This window comes from Meriones unguiculatus, chromosome X, assembly GCF_030254825.1.
Source record: "Meriones unguiculatus strain TT.TT164.6M chromosome X, Bangor_MerUng_6.1, whole genome shotgun sequence".
NCBI classification, from domain to species: domain Eukaryota; kingdom Metazoa; phylum Chordata; class Mammalia; order Rodentia; family Muridae; genus Meriones; species Meriones unguiculatus.
In genome coordinates, this window is record NC_083369.1 from 56,927,554 (window position 1) to 56,948,471 (window position 20,918).

The 20,918-nt window shown below is 40.6% G+C and overlaps 1 protein-coding gene across 1 annotated transcript in view; it reads right to left on the reverse strand.

The window, feature by feature from the left end:
• Trmt2b (tRNA methyltransferase 2 homolog B) overlaps positions 1-11,802 on the reverse strand; it is a 76,571-nt gene extending 64,769 nt beyond the window's left edge. The window contains 6 exon segments of the mRNA XM_060374775.1: positions 4,159-4,229; positions 5,206-5,305; positions 6,105-6,239; positions 10,539-10,596; positions 11,590-11,777; positions 11,779-11,802. Of these exon segments, the coding sequence (XP_060230758.1) occupies positions 4,159-4,229; positions 5,206-5,305; positions 6,105-6,239; positions 10,539-10,596; positions 11,590-11,777; positions 11,779-11,802 (576 nt within the window).
• Positions 11,803-20,918: the final 9,116 nt, after the last annotated feature.

The window sequence follows — 20,918 nt, forward strand, 5'->3', positions numbered from 1 at the left end:
CTTATCAGTGGACTTGGAGAGGGGTATGGGAGGAGAAGAGGGATGGAGAGTAGGATTGGGAGGGAGAGAAGGTGGGGGCTACAGCTGGGATACAAAGCAAATAAACTATAATTAATATAAAAAATAAAAATAATTTAAAAATAATGACTTGAGAAAAACAACTATAAAAAATCAAAATACTGGATAAATTAATGTCAAAATCTAAGTACCTTTAATATTATTTTATATTATGGGTAAATGTCTATATTTAGGTGTGATGTTGATAAAAGGTTATATTTAAAAAATAATTTTCTTCTCCTAGAACTCATATAAAAATGTTTACATTTTATGTGATATGTTCACAATGTGCTTCAAAATAATCTTTAAAAAGATAAATGGAAAGTATGTGCGAAAACAGATAAAAATAAAAAGTATTAATTCACCAAACATGCTCAACTCACACATATTATGTATGAATCAGTACTAGGTGCTATACAAAGTTAGATAACACATAGCTGCTACCTCTGCCGGCTAGTATGGGAAGCACCCACAGACAATGAAATATGGTGTACCTGGTGCTGTACAAGAGATGCATAGTAGAGATATCCACTTACAGAAGACAAGGACTCTTAATCAGACTGAGGGGTTGGATACGGTTTTCTATAGAACCAATGTTTGAAGTGAATCTTGCAGAATAAATAGCAGTGGCAGTGGAAGTGGCAGGGATGGGTTGCAAACTGAAGATATTCTAGACAGAAAGAGCAGACAGGCCAGAATGAGATAGCATGGTAGTGTCACACCAGATCAGTACAAATAGAAATAAGAAAGCAGGGAGGCATAGGGCCGAAGATAAGGCTGGGAACCTTGTCACAAAGACCCCAAAAAGATACTGGGCAGAGATGGCAAGATGGCTCAGTGGATAAAGGTAATTGTTGTTAATCCTAGCAATCTGAGCTTGATCCCTGGGACCCACATGGTAGAAGGAGAGAATTAACTCTAGCAAGCTGTCTTCTGATATCTGCACGTGTGCCATGGCCTGTGTGTGTATGCATACACAAACAGACACACACATACAAATGTAAATATATGCATTATTTTTTAAAGAGTTAAAAGTGACTGGACAACGACTGTAGAATTTTCAGCAGGAAAATGGCACTGTTGTTTTCAGTTTATAGACAGCTGGGGCTTCTAAGTGGAGAATGCACTGAAAAAAAGGGCTGGAACCAGACATCACTGCAATAGTGCAGACAATGGAGAACAGTCATTTGAATTCAAGTGCTGACAGTGTAGAATTGAGTGGATTCAAGATATTTCTAGAATAGTAAAACTGACAAGAATAAGGATTAGATGTTGAAGAGGAAGGGAGTAGGGGATTTAGACAGGAGCTAAGATGATACAAATTTCTAGTCCACTGTAAGGCCAATAACCAAAGTATGGAGGAAACATTTGGGAAAATAAGAGGGTAAGCTTAGTTTAGAGCGGTGGTTATCAGCATTAGGAGACTCTGTTCAAAAGGACACATGTAGAAGCAATTTTGTTTACTACAAACTAATGGTGTCTAGTAGTCAGATACCTCAGCCACTGCTAATCATGATACCATGGACCTAATAGGCCCACACAAGAGAAAATAATACAAAATACACTAACTAGCAACAGCACAGATATTGAGAAGACCTAATTAGGACAACACTGGTTTCAAGATCACCAGAAAATGGCTTTCCCAGGATGGTCAGCAGCCTCTGAAAACCTCCTCAAGCTCATGAGGGCAGTAAAATGTAAATACAAGTAAGAGCTATCAGTTTATAAAGTAGCTATTCGAGGCAGTAGTTAAAGTTGGGTGCTGACTCCCAAGAATATATTCAGAAAGAAGAAGGCCATAGAGTCTTCAGTGACACCAACATTGATTGTAAAAAAGGAGAATTAATTTTTTTTAATCCCATGAGAAAGACTAAGAAGGGGTCGGCAAGATAGGAGAAATGTTGGGGCTAAAAAAATGACTCAAAGGTTAAAAGAGCTTGTTGTTCTTCCAGAAGACCCAAGTTCGCTTTCCAGCACGTATGTCAGGTAGTCACAGCTGCCCATGACTCTAGCTCCAGGGAATCTGACACCCTTAACCTTTGCCAGCACCTGCACCCACACATGGCATACACGCACACAAAATAAATATTTAGAAGAAAGATAGGAGGAAAGCTGTCAGAGAATAGTATCGCAAACCAAATGAAGAAGGCAGTGTCTCAAGAGGAAAAGAAGAATAAGCTAGATACAGGAAGAGAAAATAACAGTAAGCTAGGGGCAGAAAGCTTCTATGGGCTTAAAAAAAAAAACAAGTTCACTGATAACTTAGGCAAGATCAACTTCTATACAGTGTTCAGGACACAAGTAAGAACCATTAGAATTTCTTCAAGACAAGAAATATTAATCACACTACAAATTAAAAATAGCTATGAGGCAGGTGTGAGCAAAGAAACAAGAAAACAGGTACGTAATGAAAGACAAGGAAACTAAGAAGTAGGAAGTAAGTCCAAAGAGAAGCAAAAGGAAACAGCTACCTCTTTCACTTTGAAGTAAAGAACGGTCGGATTTCAGTGACATTTATATATGGACAAAGAGCCAAACGTGTTTACTTCTAAGAGCTGTAACTTTTTCCTGTTAATCTTTCAAAACCAAAGGTAGTTAGTTAAAAAGTATAAAGAAAGGTAAAAGTTGTAGATTACTTTTTGTTTGGTTGGTTTTTCAAGACAGGGTTTCTCTGTGTAGCCTTGGCTGTCCTGAACTGGCTTTGTAGACGAAGCTGGCCTCAGACTCACAGAGATCTGCCTGTCTCTGCTTCCAGACTGCTGGGATTACAGATGTGTGCCACCATGCCCAGCTTAGAATAATTACTAACAAGAGACCAGTAATATGGCTCACTGCAAGAGGGCTTGACACCAAGACTGACAACCTGAATTTGACACCTGAAACTCTTGTTCTCTGACCTCTCCAGGAATACCACAGCACACATGTACGTGTGTACAGCATGCATTAAATATAAATAAACAGACAAACAAATAGAGAAGGGCTAAAGAGACAGCTCCAGTGGTTAAGAGCACTGGCTGCTCTTGCAGAGGACCTGGGTTCTATTCCTGGTACCCATACAGTATCTCACAAACACCTGTAACTTCTGTTCCAGGGGATCTGATGACCTGTTCTCACTGCCACAGGGATCATGCACACACGTCGAACAGATATACATGCAGGCAAAGCATTCATACAAGAAAAATGAATAAAGCAAAAATTTTTAAATAATAAGTAAATGTAATAAAATAGAAAAATCTCTCACACAAATAGGACAGGGTGGAAATGAGGAGCATGAGGATTCTAGAAAATGAGCCTATAAAAAGAGATGTGGGGATTTCTGGAACTTATTATGTGTCCCATGAAAAAGCAGCACCACAATGTCAGAAGCAAAAATTACTAAAAGTGTAGGTGCTGGTAAGAATGAAGGAGAGAAGGAGAGTTGTTATTTGGGAGTCTAGCTCAGTCGTCAGTAAGGTTTCAGACTTTTGTTGTTCAGATCTGTGAGCATAAGCATAATTTGTAGTGACAAACTGAGTTATCACTGTAGCCTCACTCAAGGTACAGTGCCTGAAAGGCAGTAGGCATTCAGTAATAGATCCATAAAACAGACAGATTAAAAATGTCTCAGGGGCCAATCCCATGAGAAGTTTGTTTTTCTGTGATGCAAGGAATCAAACCAAGGACTTCATGCATGCTAAATATGCATTCCACTGCTGAGCTGTGTCCCCAGCTCAGTCTCATTAGAGGTGCCTTTACTGCCATCCCTACAGCCCTCATGGTATTTCTTTGTTCTGCTGAAAGCATTAACATTTCAAATATATTGAACCCCTGACACAACACAGTGGTCTCAGCAGTACCTCTTTCCTGATAATTCCCTACTACTAATGTCCTTGGACCCCTTGACATTTCTGATAACAACAGTACTTTTGCCTCCCACTCTACACCATCCCTGGAACAAAACAAGGGCAATGTTCTATCCACGTTAAAAGGTAGGCTTTCAGTATAGAGCCCCTCCTTTCCTGCAGCAATCACAGCAGGCACCCATATTAAAATGTCAGGAACACTTCAGTTAGAGACTACAATGCCCCGGGTCATCTTCAACCAGCCCTTGTTCATTTTTACCTGAGCCACTTGACTGTGTTTCTCTGGGATGTTTTTCAAATGGTTACACGGTACACAGATGACATTCCCATTTATGTGAACAAAATGATTTACTTGTGTGGTTTTCCTCCTAACCCAGCAGCTGGAATTTCCTCCTTCGGAGGCATATGTTAATACAAAGGCACAAAAGGCCTAATTCAAGTACATAGCTATGTTTTCAGAGAAAACCTAATTCTTTTCTAGTTTAGGCATTCATCGGCTGATTCTTAATGGAGCTAGTCCTAAACACTTCCCCTCATACCATGAGAATTCCATGCAATGATATCTGCATTCTGTTCAGATTTTAAGAGGGAAATAAAATGAATTGGGTTTTGTTTTTCTATTACTGAATAACAGAATCCTGTTGTCAAAATCATTTAATCCAGCACATGAAGGGAAAAGCCAAATGTATTATTTGTCCTAACAAACTGTAGTTCAAGGCATATGGATATCAAACAGTGTGATTAATATAAAATGATGGTGCTTCAAGTAGATTTATTGAAAACAGGCAAGTAAAAAGCTCAGGAATAGAATCTAGGAATCGATATAGGAGATAAGTTTCAGAAAATGCCGTTGTGATTTCCCTCACGTTTACTCCCTTTTCCCTTTCAATTCTTTTAAGACAGTTTCACCACAGAGAGCTCTTGTTTTTTAGGTCTATGAGGATAAGAAACTGATAGTGACTTCCTAACAATTAAGGACACTGCTCCCAACATGGACAGGAGCAAAAACAAGGACTACAATGACAATGATGAGGTGACAGCAATGATAACAGAAACATTTACCCTAAGCCTTCACTGTCTTATCTGGTAAATTACATTTGGATGAAGAATAAGCAAGAGCAGTGATGTCCATCACTGCTATAATCATTAGAAATTAACCCAGCTCAACCCTGTGATCCTGAGCTGCACTGAAGGAGTCAGTCTTCTTTAAGGTCATTGTATGTTGCTTAACTCCTGTTGACACTGTTATGTGTGTCCTTCTCTTCCTTCTCAGCCACTGTTTTGTACTGTTATCTTTTGAACTGACCTCTCCAAGTTCCTAGGTAGTAGTCCACAGTCTTTGGATTGCCATCTGGACTCCGGTTCACAAAAAAGGTGGACTTTTTCCAGTAGCCATTGATGGTACACTAGAGAGGACAGAGGACAGAAAGAAAAAAATGTAAGCAGGAGATCAAACAAAATCAAAGAGGATGACAAGAAAGGGAATGCAGCCATGTTCTCTGAATGAGGACCAGTGATGCTGACTCAAAAGGCATGGTACATGTGAAAGCCTGTGCCTAGAATGATCCGCAAAGTCCAGAGCAAAAAGAGCTGCCAAGACTCTGAGAACTCTGTCATGTGATGTGGTGGCACTTTTGACAGCATATTTCTCATCTGTGTTGTTGCTTTGTTTTTGAATAGAGTTTCTTTGCTACTCTGAAAAAGAAAAAGAAATTTCCAAGCTTTCCATAAAGCAGGAGCGAGCAAAACTGACCTGTCAAGAGTTTGGCAAGACCTATAGCATCTGTCATAACTGCTAGACGGTGACACTGTAGCCCCGAAAACAGCCACAGACACAAACAAATAAGCTCAGCTGTAATACAAAAAGACAGTTTAGTCTAAGAGCCATGGTATGCCAAATTGTGCCATAAATGAAACTATACTGTTTGGAAGCACCATGAGGAAGGTTTTTAAAGCCGTGAATCTGCCAAAGGAAGAAGTAGGATTGTGACTGATAAAGTGGGCTCTGTATCACAGTCCAAACTACATATACATTAGCTCTGACACTTTCTAGATGGGTGTCCTTGTTTAATCTCTGTATTCTCTGACAGCTTCCTTTACAAAATGACAGGATGATAATCACCTAGCTCCAGCAAGTGCCCAGTAAATACTGCTGATATCATTTCAGGGCCATAGTAGGTAAGAACTGGGAAGGTGAGGACTTACAGAGGGGCTAATAGGATGGAGGACACAGTGGAGCTCCTCAGACTGCAGTACAGCCACTGTGCCACTGACTCCATGGAGCAATTGTAGGTAAGACTCTAATCTTTGTTAAATTTTCTTCTGAGCTTCAAATGTCACCTGCAACAGAAAGAATATAAGCAATGAAGCAAATGTAGTTTCATTGTGAAGAATAGAAAAGGATACAAAAGCGGTATCTCCAAGATTCATGAGTTATACTCTTAACAGATAACAGAAGCAGGGAATCCAGCACAGGCGAAGACTTAATAAGATGTTAAGAAAAGGTCAAGAGGGAGTTATGTGGGAGCTCATCTTTTTATCTGACCTTTAAAATTAAACATTTAAAGTACATGTCAGTGCTGCCCATTAGAATGTCCTATAATGGAGATGCTCTGTCTGTGCTATGTTCTTCATATACAGTAGCCACTAGTCATTTGTGGCTAGAACACTTGAAATGTGCCCATTGAGACTAAGGAAAGGCTCGTGGGAGAAACAGGGCTAGGCAAACAACATTTGAAAATACATCAGTAATTCACACAAGTAAACAGCTTTTGGAGAAAGCATAGTTGGGAATGTGATTCTATTACAATGCTCTAAATGCAGCTCTTCAGAAAGTATCCCCTGCTCAACCTTGTGCTCAAGTTCTACACCAAACACTTTGAATTCAACCTTCTTTAAGGGCCACTACATAGTCTGTTCCTGCTGACCTGTTCTCTGTACCCTTCCCTGGCCACTGGGCCTTTCTGTGCTTATTTCTGCTTGTCACAGACTTCACCTCACTTCTCCAGATTCCCAGGGAATACCCACAGTATATAGATTGTTATCTAGCCCTTGGTTCCCTTCTTGCTCCCCCCCCCCCCCCCATCATTCTTTGGTTTTGGTTCCTTGGGATTTTTTAATTTTACTTGTTTTGATTTTCTTGTGTCTGAGTATTTGTCTGCATGTATGTCTATTTACCATGTATGTTTATGGTGCCCATGGAAGCCAGGAGAGGATATCAGATCCCCTGGAACTGCAGTTACAGATGATTGCAAGCTACCAGTTGGGTACTAGGGATTAAACCCAGGTCTTCTGGAAGAACAGCCAGCATTCTTAAGCACTAAGTCATCTCTCCAAGCCCCTGTTCTTTGCTTTGTTTTTTGTTTGTTTGTTTTATTAGTCAGAGATTTCTTTTCTTTTTATTTATAATTTTTCTTATTTACTTATTACAATTTATTCACTTTGTATTCCCGCTGTAGCCCACTCTCAGTGTCTCCTCCCAGTCCTACCCACCCTCCCTCTTTGCCCCCTATGCCCTTTGCCTAGTCCCCTATTAGGACCTCCTCCCCTTCTATATGACCCTAGCTTATCATGTTTCATTAATGCTGCCTACATCATCTTCCTCTGTGGCCTGGTAAGGATGCAACCCCAAAAGGGAGGTGATCAAAGGGCCAGCCACTGAGTTCATGTCAGAGACATCCGCTGTTCCCCTTAGTAAGGGAACCCACTTGGAAACTGAGCAGCCAATGAGTTTCCTTTGAACAAGGGATCTAGGTCCTCTCCATTCATGGTCCTTGGTGGGAGTATCAGTCTCTGCAGGCCACCCCTGGGCCCAGGTATTTTGGCTCTGTTTTTCTCCTTGTGGAGTTCCTGTCCTCTCCAGGTCTTTCTATCTCCCTCTTCTTCCATAAGGAATCCAGTATTCTGCCCAAAGTTTGACTACAAGTCTCAGTATCTCCTTAGATACCCTAGTGGGTAGAGTCTTTCAGAGGTCCTCTGTGGTAGTCTCCTGTCCTGTTCCTTGTCTTCTCCTACTTCCGATGTCTATCCTGTTTGCCCTTCTGAATGAGGATTAAGCATCTTCTCTAGGGTCCTCCTTGTTGTTTAGCTTCTTTAGGGATATAGATTTTAGTATGTTTATCCTATATTATATGGTTAATATCCACTTATAAGTGAGTATATATCATATGTGTCTTTCTGCTTCTAGGTTACCTGACTCAGGATGATCTTTTCTAGTTCCCACCATTTGCCTGAAAATTTAACTATTTCCTTCTTTTTAATTGCTGAGTAGTATTCCACTGTGTAAATGTACCACACATTCTATATCCATTCCTTCCTTGAGGGACATCTAGGTTGTTTCCAGATTCTGGCTATTAAAATAAAGTTGCTATGAACATAGTTGAGGAAATGTCCTTATTGAATGGTAGGACACTGTTTGGTTATATACTTAACAGTGGTATACCTGGATCGTGAGGTAGCACTATTCCTAATTTTCTGAGAAAGTGCCAGATTGATTTCCAAAGTGGTTATACAAAGTTACATACCCACAAGCAATTGAAAAGGATTCCCCTTTCTCTACATCCTCTCCAGCATGCATCATCCCTTGAGTTTTTTATATCAGCCATTCTAATGGATGTAAGGTGAAATCTCAGGGTCATTTTGATTTGCATTTCTCCAATGACTAAGGATGTTGAACATTTCTTTAGGTGTTTCTCTGCCATTTGATATTTCTCTTTTGAGAATTCTCTGTTTATATCTGTACCCCATTTTTTAATTGGATTACTCAACTTGTTGCTTTTTAACTTCTTTAGTTCTTTATATAGGCTGGATATCAGCCCTCTGTCAGGTGTAGGTTTGGTCAAGATCTTCCCCTAGTCTGTAGGCTGTCATTTTGTTCTAACAACAGTGTCTCTTGCTTTACAGAAGCTTTTCAGTTTCATGAGGTCCCATTTATTGATTGTTGATCTTAGAGCCTGTGCTGTTGGTGTTCTGTTCAGGAAGTTGTCTCCTGTGCCAAAGAGGTCAAGGCTCTTCCCCACTTTTTCTTCTAACTGATTTAGTGTGTCTGGTTTTATGTTGAGGTCTTTGATCTACTTGGACTTTAGTTTTGTGCAGGGTGATAAATATGGATAGATTTGCATTTTACTACATGTAGACATCTAGTTAGACCAGCACCATTTGTTGAAGATGGCTATATTTTTTTCCATTGTATGGTTTTGGCTTCTTTGTCAAAAATTAAGTTTCCATAGGTGTGTGAGTTATTTCTTAATCTTCTATTTGATTCCATTGAGCCACCAGTTTGTTTCTATGCCAGTACCATGCAGTTTTTATTTTGTTTTGTTTTTTAAGCCAGGGACTCACTATGTAGCCCTGGCTGGCCTGGAACTCATTATATAAACTGGGATCACCTCCCACTTAAGAACCACCTACCTCCACCTGCCAGGTGCTGGAATTAAAGTTTTGTACTACTATGGTAACTTCTTACTGTCATTCTTACAGAGAGAGAGAGAGAGAGAGAGAGAGAGAGAGAGAGAGAGAGAGAGAGAATACACATGTAGGAACACTCATGCACTTTTTAACATGGGCTGTAACAAGAACAGCATACTTTATGCATGTCAAATAGGTAAAAGAAATAAAAGAATATGGGGCTATAGAATTGGTTCATCAGTTAAGAGCACTTATTCCTACAAAGGACCCAGGTTCAATTCCTAACACTGACATTATGTCTCAGAATTGTTTGTAACTCCAGTCTCACAGATCTGATGCCTCATAACTCCAGTCCCACAGATCTGATGCCTTCTGACCTCTGAAGGAAACAAGCATGAATGTGGAGCCCACACATACATGTAGGCAAAATAATCATATATATATAATATAATAAATAAATCTAAAAGTTTGTGAAAAGAAAGAATAATATGACAATAAGGCTAGAATTTTCCCCCAAAGACCTAAGATTTGTCTTTGAATGCAGGGGCTAAAAGGTCCACCACTTCAGGAGCAATATAAGGAACTAAAACTGTACTGGGTAGAGTATTGATCACTAGTAGTGAAGAAGTATAGTCCAAAACATCGTCAGAGAACTGAGTGAGCCAGCAGATGGTTGACACGCATGCATGTGCATTTTACACATTTTTATATAGCCCAGTTCAACTGAGTGCAGTTTCCTTCTTTCATCTAACACTTCTCATGAACAAAATTGCTCCTGGCTAGCATGAACTCCGCATTATGCTCAAATTGTTCCCTAATACATCAATCCACTGGAACAAATTTGTTTTCAAAGCAAGCATTATGGCAAAATTACCTATACTTAAATTTAAACAGACACATGTGACTGGTAGCTCCTGCAGGATGGGCGGGGAACATGGTTTCCTTGATACTGTGCTTGTCTGGCATGCATGAAACCCTGGAACTGCATAAAGTAAGCGTGATAGTGCACTCCTCTAATCCAGGAGGCAGGAGGATCAAAAGGTTCAAGATCTCCCATAGTTACTTAGTGAGCTGGAGTCCAGCCTGGTCTACATGACACCTTGCTTCAAAAACAGAAACAATAACAACAAGGAACTACTGGGTAACTGGACTGAACTCTTCAATTAGGCTTTCCATAATTGGAGTGCCCTTCTGCTGCAGGGGTTAGGGAAAAGACTGAAGCTACACACCAACCTTGAGTTGTTCTTCACAGCTCAGCCTCCAGAGTGGAGTCACAATGTCAACCAGCCTTGAATAAAATAATCCAGACACACTGTTAATTATCTCAAAATGTACTAAGCACCCACTATGCATAAGTACCTCCTGCCTCCAGTCACTCTGATGTTTCACTTAACTTCAGAAGATACAACTGACTCTCACTGCCCTAAGGAGATGGGAGTCTGGGAGAAGAGTCCATTTTGGTGATGTCTACTACTTATCAGAGCAGAACAGATGGGCAAATTCAATATAAAAAAAAATCCAGATTTATCAGGGGGTAATAGTCATATTACAAAAAGTGTTATTCCTGAGTTCCTCTATAAAGCTTACTTCCTTAATGCTTTTAAAATATAATTTGATCTCAAAAATATATTTGGTGCATAAAATGGGGTATATTTGTGCTTGTTTAGCTGTAAAGGGACTATTCATGTCCTCTGTCTTTTTGAGACAGGGTATCACTATGTAGCTCTGGCTGATCTATAACTTTATATGTAAACTAGGCTGGCCTTGCACTCATTCACCTGCTTCTGCCTCTGAAGCACTGAGATTAAAGGCAGGCACTTCCATGCCTAAACAGTATTTTGATTTTTATTTTCCTTGCTTTTAAATTGTTTCAATTTACTTTGGTTTTGGAGATAAGGCCTCACATAGCATAGGCTAGCCTCAAACTTGCTATGTAGCTGAAGATGATTCCAGATCTTCCTGCCTTCATCTCCTGACTATTGTAGTTACAAGTGTGTACCACCATGTCCAGCTCCATAGATCTTCTGAGAAGCAAGTTTCTAGTTTATGATAGCCTTTCTGACAAAGATGCACTCTAAGACAGCATATTTCCTACAATCCCAAAGTCATTCTATTGCTATCCTACACAAGTCTTCAAGATTGCCCTGATCACACTACTTCAAGTACCCTCAGGAATTGTCACAATGATATGTTAGTCAGATTGTCCAAACAGAATCTCAGTGGATCTCAGAATCCATAGATTCTGACTTGCTGAAAACAAATGGCATCAGCTTGATCATCCCTTTCCTGCCAGGTGTCAACTAGTGGTCTCAAATGCCTTTGCTTCTTCTGATACTTCTGTCCACTTGGGTACATCCTAGCTGTCACACTGGTGAAATTTTTGGCTCTACCCAAAATGTACTGTGACAAATCTAGTGGTCTTGCAGTAAACCAGGGAAGCAGTCCTGGTTTGGAGAAGAAACCCACCCTGGAACAAAAATAATCCTGGGCTGTGCATTAGGACTCTTGATGCCTGCCAATCAAACACACATGGAAAGGCAGATGCCGAGACACAACTCATAGAGCTCTTCATTTATTTACAAACCCTTATGGAGCCACCAAGCACAGTACCAACACGGAATATTCAGTAAAGCATACCTCTTCAACAGAACTTAGGACATGTAAGATAAAGTTTTAAGCCAGACTTAATGGTGTAGACCTAAAAAAAGGAAGAAAGGAAGGAAAGAAGGAAGGAAGGAAGGAAGGAAGGAAGGAAGGAAGGAAGGAAGGAAGGAAGGAAGGTCAATTCAAAAGGCTAAGGCTGGAAGATCAAGAGGCCAAGGCCCATCAAAGTTACTCAGTGAGTTCAAGGTTAGCCTGGCTAACTTAATGATATCCTATCTCAAATTTTAAAAAAGTAATACAAAGGATCGAAGGGATGGGGTGTAGCACAGTTTGTAGAGCACTTGCTTAACACAAGCCCTGAGTTTGAATCCCAGTACTCAGGAAGTGGAAGCAGGAATATCAGAAGTTCAAGGTCATCCTTAGTTATATTTTGTATTCTGAGACCAGCCTAGACTACTTGAGACCATGTCTCAAAAAAATTAAAACTAAAATTAAAAAAAATGTTGGGTGTGGCAATATAACCTTGAATTCCAGCACTTGGGAGATAGAGACAAGCAGATCTCTATGAGTTTGTAGCCAGAGATTGAACTCCACAGCAGTTTTCAGTTCAGCTGTGGCCATGAGACCCTGTCTCAAAATCAAAAGGTTAGGGGTAAGCCTCGGTGGTAGAGTAGCTTCCTAGAATGTGTGATGCCCTTAGTTTAATCTCTAGTACCGCAAATATGAATAAGTGTAAGTAAATAAATAAATAACCAGCTCATGTCTCTGACATGGACTCTGTTGCCTGCTCTTTGATGACTTCCCCGGGGCGGGGGTGGGGGAGTGGGATATGGCCTTGCCAGGCCACAGAGTAAGAAGATGAGGCAGTCCTGATGAAACTTGATAGACTGGGGTCAGATGGTAGGAGAGGAGGGCTCCCCCTTTCTAAGCACTAGGGGAGGGAGATAGGGAGGAAGAGGGAGGAATGGTGGGACAGGGAGGAGACAAGGGAGGGGGACTACAATTGGAATGTAAAGTGAATAAATTTTTTTAAAAAAAAATTAAATTAAAAAAAAAGAGATGAAGAAAATAAGATTCTGTTCCCCAGGATACATTTCTACAGCCAGTCTCTTACCTATCCTACAGTCCTACCCAACAGTCAGTCAACCAAGCAATATTTAGTAAGTGCTTACTATGTACAAGGCAGCATGTCACAGCAGTACAGAAAGAATAACAAGATTACAGCCTAATTAAGAAGATCAAATGAAGACACAGGAAAAATGCTAGTGAATACTCTGATAAACTTGTTTCTTGATGCATGCTTAAGAAAAGCTTCTCAGAGCAGACAGGTCTAGCATGGAAAAGATCTGTCCGAGCAGTTCTGTAAGCACAAGTTATCATATAAAACAGAGCTTTGAATACAGAGAAGAACTAAAGACCAGTTACTCCACCTAAAAGAGAGCAAGAGGAGATGCTGTTGACTTAAAAGAGGAAACAGTGAGGCCTGGCATGGTAGCACATCTGTAATCCCAGTGCTAAGAAGGCAGAGGTATGCCAGCTTGGGATAGATGGTAAGTTGAGTTCTAGGTAGCCAGGGCTGTATAATCAGATCCTGACAAAAAAAAAAAAATGAAAGGATAAAAGAAAGAAAGGAGAAAAAGAAAGAAAGAAGGGGGAGGGCAGGAATGGGGAAAAAGAAAAATAGTAAGGTTTAAAAGGGAAAAGAATTTAAACAAAAGAGAAGTAGCACCTACTGAGTTATAGAGGCTAAGGAAAGTAAGCATCTTTGATATAGGCACTGACATAGTCAGGACAACATCTGAAGCACAAAAGGGAAAGAAAGCAATGGATGAAGTCAAACCATTGAGACAAAAGAAAGCTTTGGGCTTTCTGTGCAATAGGAAAACTATAGAATGAGCTTGGGCTGTCTGTTGGCTCTAACACTTACTAGCTAGATGGCTTCTAGCAGGTTAGCATTCCTCTAACATTCCTTTTCTTTCATCTGTAAAAGAGAGAATATCATAATGATACCTACTTCATATAGTAGCTATAAGAGCTAAGTAAAGATAATTAATAAAAAATAAAATGCACTGCTGGGGGAATAGATCAATAATACAGCACTTGCCTAGCAAGTACAAGGCCCTACATCCAGTTCCCCACACAACGTAAAAAAGAACTCAACTGAAGATTAAAGAGAGATGACATCTACAAAGCACTAAGCACAGTGCCCAGTACCTGGCAAAAGCTTTTCTGTGTTATTACTGTCACAATGCATTTAATGATACTATGGAACTGAATAGGGGAGGCAATACAGATGGAGAGCACAAGAAAGGAATTAGGTGATTAACTCTGAGGACAACTCTGAAACAGTTGCTGGAAGAGTAAAGAAATGTGACCCTGGGAATACAGTGGAAGGCACTGCAAGCTGCCAATGCCTCTGTCTGAGTATTCTGAGAGGGAACCGCCCTTCCTGCATTACAGGGCTTCCCTTCTGCCTGCTTACCTTAAAGTGTGTGCTAGTTAGTTTTTTTGTCAACTTGACACAGTCTAGGGTCATCTGGGAAAAGGCATCTCAAGTGAGAAAATGCCTCCATCAGACTGGCCTAGAGGAAAGCCTGTGGTGCATTTTCTTGATTAACATTTGATTGGGGAGGGCTTAGATTACTGTGGGCAGTTATAGCCATGGGTCAATGTTCCTTAAAAGCAGGCAGAGCACACCAAGAGGAAGAAGTCAGTAAGCAGCACTTCTCCACCTCTTCTGCTTCAGTTCCTGCCTCCAGGTTCCTTCTTCAGTCTCTGCACTGAATGCCCTCAGTGATGGACAACAAACTATCAGTAGAAATAAACCTTTTCCACCCCAAGCCATCTTTGGCCATAGTGTTTATCACAGCAACAGAAAACAAACTAAGACAGGCTATCTGTTGTTCCATAAGCATCTTTACCTTTTCTGTCTTTCCTTACAGCACTGGACACTGAGCCTACTATATATGCTAGGCAAGCACACTACTATCACCAGCTGTATCACCAGCTCTCACTTTACTTTTTATTTAAGACAGTCTAACTAAGTTGCTCAGGCTGGCCTTGAACTCACTGTGTAACTCAGATAGACCTTGAACTTGTCCTGCCGTTGCATCTTGAATAGCTGGGGACTACAGCCCTGTGCCACCAGGCCTGGCTGAGTACTCTTCTTAAGTGTCACAGAAGATGGGAAATAATCGTGGCATGATGACCTATTGATCTGCTATGAAAATACCTTCAGCTATTGAGTGCCACCTTAGGTTTTGTCAAAATGACATTATTTGGGTTTGGGGAGATTTTAAATATCTAACAGGATATATTTAAGCTGGTCCATAAGTTCAGATGTTAACAATAGCATTCTCCATCTACTGACATCCATAAGAGGCAATTAGTTGTCATATTTAAAGACATAGACTTTGGGGCTGGAGCGATATCTTAGTGGCTAAAAGCACTTGTTGCTCTACCAGAGGACCCAGTTTAATTCCCAGCACCCACATGGCACCTCACAACCATCTGTAACTTCAGTTCCAGGAGACCCAATGCTCTCTTCTGATCTCCATGGGAGTCAGGAATGCTTGTGGTACACATACATACATGCAGACAAAATGGTCATATACATAAAATAAGCAAATCTAAAATGAAAAAAAAAAAAGAACATAGGCTTTAAAGCTGAGGTCACATTAGCTTAAAAACAGAGTGTTCAACTAGTATGTATAAGGCCTTGGGCTCAATTCCTATCACCAGGGGAAAAAAAAGGAAAGAAAAAGAAAAGAAAGGCTTGGGGCATAATTCAGTGACAGGAAAGCCTCTGGTCCAGTCCTTAACACTTAAATAAAAAAGGAATCTTCAACAAATGGTATTGGAAGAACTGGGTAGGTATGTGTAAAAGAATGAAAATAGATCCTTACCTCCCACCCTGCAAAAACTCAACTCCAAATGGATCAAGAACCTCAACATAAAACCTAAAACAAGCTGGGTGTGGTGGTGCATGCATTTAGTCCCAGCACTCAGGAGGCAGAGGCAGTCATATGTTTGAGTTTGAGGCCAGCTTGGTCTACAGAGTGAGGTCCAGGACAGCCAGGGCTACACAGAGAAAGAGCAACAACAAAAACAACTAAAACTAGAGGCAAAAAAACTTCAAGCCAAAACAAACAAAAAACAACTACAATAAAAAACTTTAAGACCTTACCAGATGTCATGATTTTCTGAACAGGACACTAGTTACTCAGGAAATAAGGCCAATGGCTGAGTAATTGAGGCTCATTAAAATAAAAAGCTTTTGTACAGCAAAAGCAAAACACAGAACGTGAAAGAAATCCTTGCTAGCCATACAGCTGACAGAGGATTGATACTTAGAATACTTAAAGAACTAAAAAGTTAAAAATAAAAATAAATAAACAACAAATGTAGATTAAAACTACTTTGTGGTCAGGCAATGGTAGCACACCCTTTAATCCCAGCACTCAGGAGGCAGAGGGAGGCCAGACTGGTCTACAGAGTGAGTTCCAGGACAGCCAGGGCTACACAGAGAAAGCTTGCCTCAAAAAACAAACAAAAACCCTACTTCCTGATTCCATCTTAGCCCAGCCAGAATGGCTATCTGTTGACAAGGATGTGTGGAAATGGAAACCTTTATTCACAGTTGATGGGAGTGTAAACTGGTGATGCAATTATGGAAATCAGTTTATCCAAACACTAAAAATAGCACTACCACAATACCCAGCTCTTCCATTTTTGGGTACATCCCCAAATGACTCTGAAACCTACCATAAAGATACCTGCACATTAATGTTGACTGCTGTTATAGGCAAAAAAGCTATGTAATCAATCTACACGCCCACCAACAGAATGGTAATGAAAATGTGTTACATATACACAATTTAATTTTAATAGCCATAAAATTGAAATTTACAAGAAAATAGGTGGTAGTAGAATATATGACAAAGAGTGATGGCTGAGAGTGGTGGTGTATGCCTTTAATCCCAATCCTCTGGAGGCAGAGGCAGGTAGATGGACCTCTGTGAGTTTGAGGCCACCCTAGTATATGTAGTGAGTTCCAGGACAGCTGGGACTATGTATGTAGAGAGAGACCCTGTCTCCAAAAAATAATAATAATAATAATACAGAAAAGAAAAAAAAAGAAACCCAGTAACCCTGGTTTAGATAAACAAGCATCCCATCTTCTCTCATAAGCAGATTCCAGCTTCTAATTTTTAATATATGTACATTAATGTGAGAGTACAGAAGCCAGAACACTAGAAAAGGGCCATAAGAGAAGGACAAGTGGCTTTAAAAAAGAGAAGTGGGGAAGGTAATAAAACACACATGTATGAAAGCAGAAGGGAAAACATTGAAGGTCTAAGGGTTTAAGTAGAGACAGGATGAAGGGAGATAAAGAAAGGGAAAACTGAAACAAGGATGTATGAAAATCCCACAAGGGTACCCACTAGTTTGTAAGCTAATTTAATCTTTAAAGTTTTAAATAGGGTCTATAGAAATGGGTCAGTGGTTATGAGCACTTGTTCCTCTGGAAGAGAACCCGCGTCAGGTTCCCAACACTCACATGGTGGCTTACAAACATCTGTTACTCCAGTTCCAGAGAATCCAACACCTGCTTCTGGCCTCCACAGGCACACATGTGGAGCATAGACATACACTCAGACAAATACTCAGACACATAAAATAAAAACAAATATATATATATATATATATATATATATATATATATTTAATGTTAATAGGCCCCAAGCCCATATTCTAATCCAGATTCTACTTCTCCCTAGCTATGTTGCTTTGGACAGGTTAGCTAAGTACAATGAATGTCAAATAACCACCTATAAAAACAGGACTAATAGTGCCAACTTTTCACAGCTGTAGTAAGAGCTTACATATACATGAGGCACTATGTGTCATGTAGCAGGTGCTCAACTGCCCTTTCTTACACTGTGATTCAAAGCATGCCACTTGGGTCACTTAGCTTCTTACAACCTATCAGCCAGCATTGTGAAGATGAATACAGTTATATGAGAAGTTAAAAAAAAAAATAAGACACAAACACAGCCTCCGACCTGCTGAGTGAGTGCCTGCTGGAGTGTGGAGAGGCTATGGCCTGACAAGAACCACCTGTTAGTAAGACAACAATCGTGTGACCTAGGATCATCCAGGTGAGAGAATTGTATATATTGGATATGGAAAATAACAAAGGCCTGTGAGAAGAAGAAATTAAAGAAGAAGTGGGAGGTAAAGTATAAACAATGAGGGCTGAAGATGTATCAATTAGTAGAGTGCCTCCCCAGCATATAGGAAGCCTGGTGTCTATCCTCAGCACCAGACATGGTGTGCACACCTGTAATTCCAGCCTTTGCCTTTGGGAGGAAGGAGAATCAAAAGTTCAAAGCCAGGCCAGCCAGGGCTACATTAAGACCCTAATCTCAAAATAGATTCATAGATAGATAGATAGATAGATAGATAATAGATATACAATTTCACACATAAAAAGAAAAAAGACTGGGCATGGTGGCTTGTGCTTATAACACAAGCACTGGAGATTCTGAAACATGATACTCATGAGATTGAGGCTAGCCTGGTCTAATAAGACATGTTCTCCAAAATAACAAAAAAAATTAAAAGAAAAAAAGGCTCCTGTCTTTTCAGCATACAAAGAGTCATTTATTGCATTTAGTAATTTCTGTAGCTAAAGGCACTTTTCAGGGCAAGACAGTGATACCTATCAAGTAAATTCTATTTCCTTTTGTTTTCTAATGTCACAGAGAGCAACTCATCACAGGAAAAAACCTAATTTCTTCCTGTGTTTGTTTTTTTTTTCTGTCTTAAATATAAATGCTGATAATTTGTGTGAGAGAGATAAACAGACAGACAGACATACACATACAGAGAGAGAGAGAGAGATTCTCTGTTCCTGGGTCAGGATTAATCAAAGACTAGAAAAACCAAGAGTTTATGGCAATCATCTATAGTTAATGTTTATTTAGGGAAAAATTAATTTACTAATGTATCCCACTGTAAACCACATGCAGTCTGGTCCATCCTTCCCTGACCAGGATTCCAAGCCCCTCTCTGAACAAGTCTGTCCCACAAGGATCTATAAGCTGGGTGTGATGGTTAATTTTAATTGTCAAGGCTACATCCAGGAGGAGAGTATGTAGGGATAAATATCTAGATCAATGATTCTCAACTTTCCTAATGCTATGATCCTTTAATATAGTTCTTCATGTTATGATGACTCCCAACCATAAAATTATTTTTATGCTACTTCATAACTGTAATTTTGCTACTGTTATGAATCTGTAAATATGTGATAATCAGGATGGTCTTAGGCGACCCTTGTGAAAGGATTGTTTGACTCCCAAATGAGTTGCTACCTACAGGCTGAGAATAACTGTTTTTTATCAAGTTGGCCTGTGGACAATGTGGGAAGAGTTTATCTAGATTATATTAGTAGTTGTGGAAAGACCCAGTCGACTGTGGGTTCAGTCCTGACTGCAGAACACTGTAGAAACTGAGCTGAGTAGGAATCACACATACATTCATTCTCTCTGTGCCATTGACTGTGGATGTGACTAGCTGCTTCAAGTTCCTGTCTTGATTTTTTCATAACGAATTACTGGAGGCTGTAATTGTACGCCTAACAAACCCTTTCTCCCTTAAAGTTGCTTTTGTTTTTTTTTACATTTTTTTATTTGATGATTTTTTTATTATTATTATTTACACTTTATTCACTTTATACCCCCCCATAAGCCCTTCCCTCCTCCCCTCCCGATCCCACCTTCCCTCCCCCTTCTTCATGCATGCCCCTCCCCAAGTCCACTGATAGGGGAGGTCCTCTTCGCCTTCCTTCTGATCTTAGTCTATCAGATCTCATCAGGAGTGGCTGCATTGTCATCTTCTGTGGCCTGGTAAGGCTGCTCCCCCCTCAGGGGGAGGTGATCCAAGAGCAGGCCAATCAGTTTATGTCAGAGGCAGTCCCTCTTCCCATTACTATGGAACCCACTTGGACACTAAACTGCCATGGACTATATCTGTGCAGGGGTTCTAGGTTATCTCCATGCCTGGTACTTGGTTGGAGTATGGGTCTTTGGGAAGAACCCTGTGTTGCTTTTGCTAGGGGATTTTACCACAGGAATGGGAATGGAAACTAAGTGGGTTAGCACACAGACATTAGGACAAACCACTAAAAAACACACAAACTCTAGGCAGGTTGCAGGATTGAGCTGGGGAAGAGACGGGGAGAGGGACTGCGATGATAGGCGCTAGGCTAGCTGCAACCTTGCAAAGCCATCCTGGATGGTTATCCTAGGACCATCCTGCCTCATTCCTGTCCCAAACCCGACAATTTGGGCGCGCGGGGGTGGGGGTGAGGGCAGTTCTCCCTACATTGGGGTTTTCCAGGGTACTTACCCACTCACTGCTCCTTCTTTCTGAGCCACTAAACCATAAGGCCACCGGATGGCGCCAGCCGGTCGGAGGGGTGAGTCACTTCCTGGTGCGCATTCTAGCCCTCCTGCCCAGGCTCCTCCCAGGGCTGCGCGGCTCCGCCTTCCACAGGCGTGCAGCCCAAACTGCTTGATTCTACCTGAGCCTCAAAGGTGCTCCTGTCTCAGCCGCCTGCAGGGCTTTTTTTTTTTTTTCCAAGTTCCTTTCTGCGACCTCTCCCACCAGTGCTCCTTTGTCCTCATCAAATAGGGATCCTGATAAGACAAGGAAGAAAATCCTGAAGAAATTCACATTGCCTTGTTAATGGTATTGTCCATTCCAGCGATGCTACAAAACAGCAACTCTCAACCCAAAGAACATTTTTCTGTTCTTAATTTTTTATTACACTTATTTATTTAGCTCACGTCTCCCATCACCCATGTGTGGAGGTCAGAAGACAACTTGCTAAAGTCATTTTTCTCTTTCTACTATGTAGATCTCTGGATTGAACTCAGCACATCAGGTTTGGTAGCAAACCCTTTTACCACCTCATCCATCTCACTTGCCGTGCAATGAAGG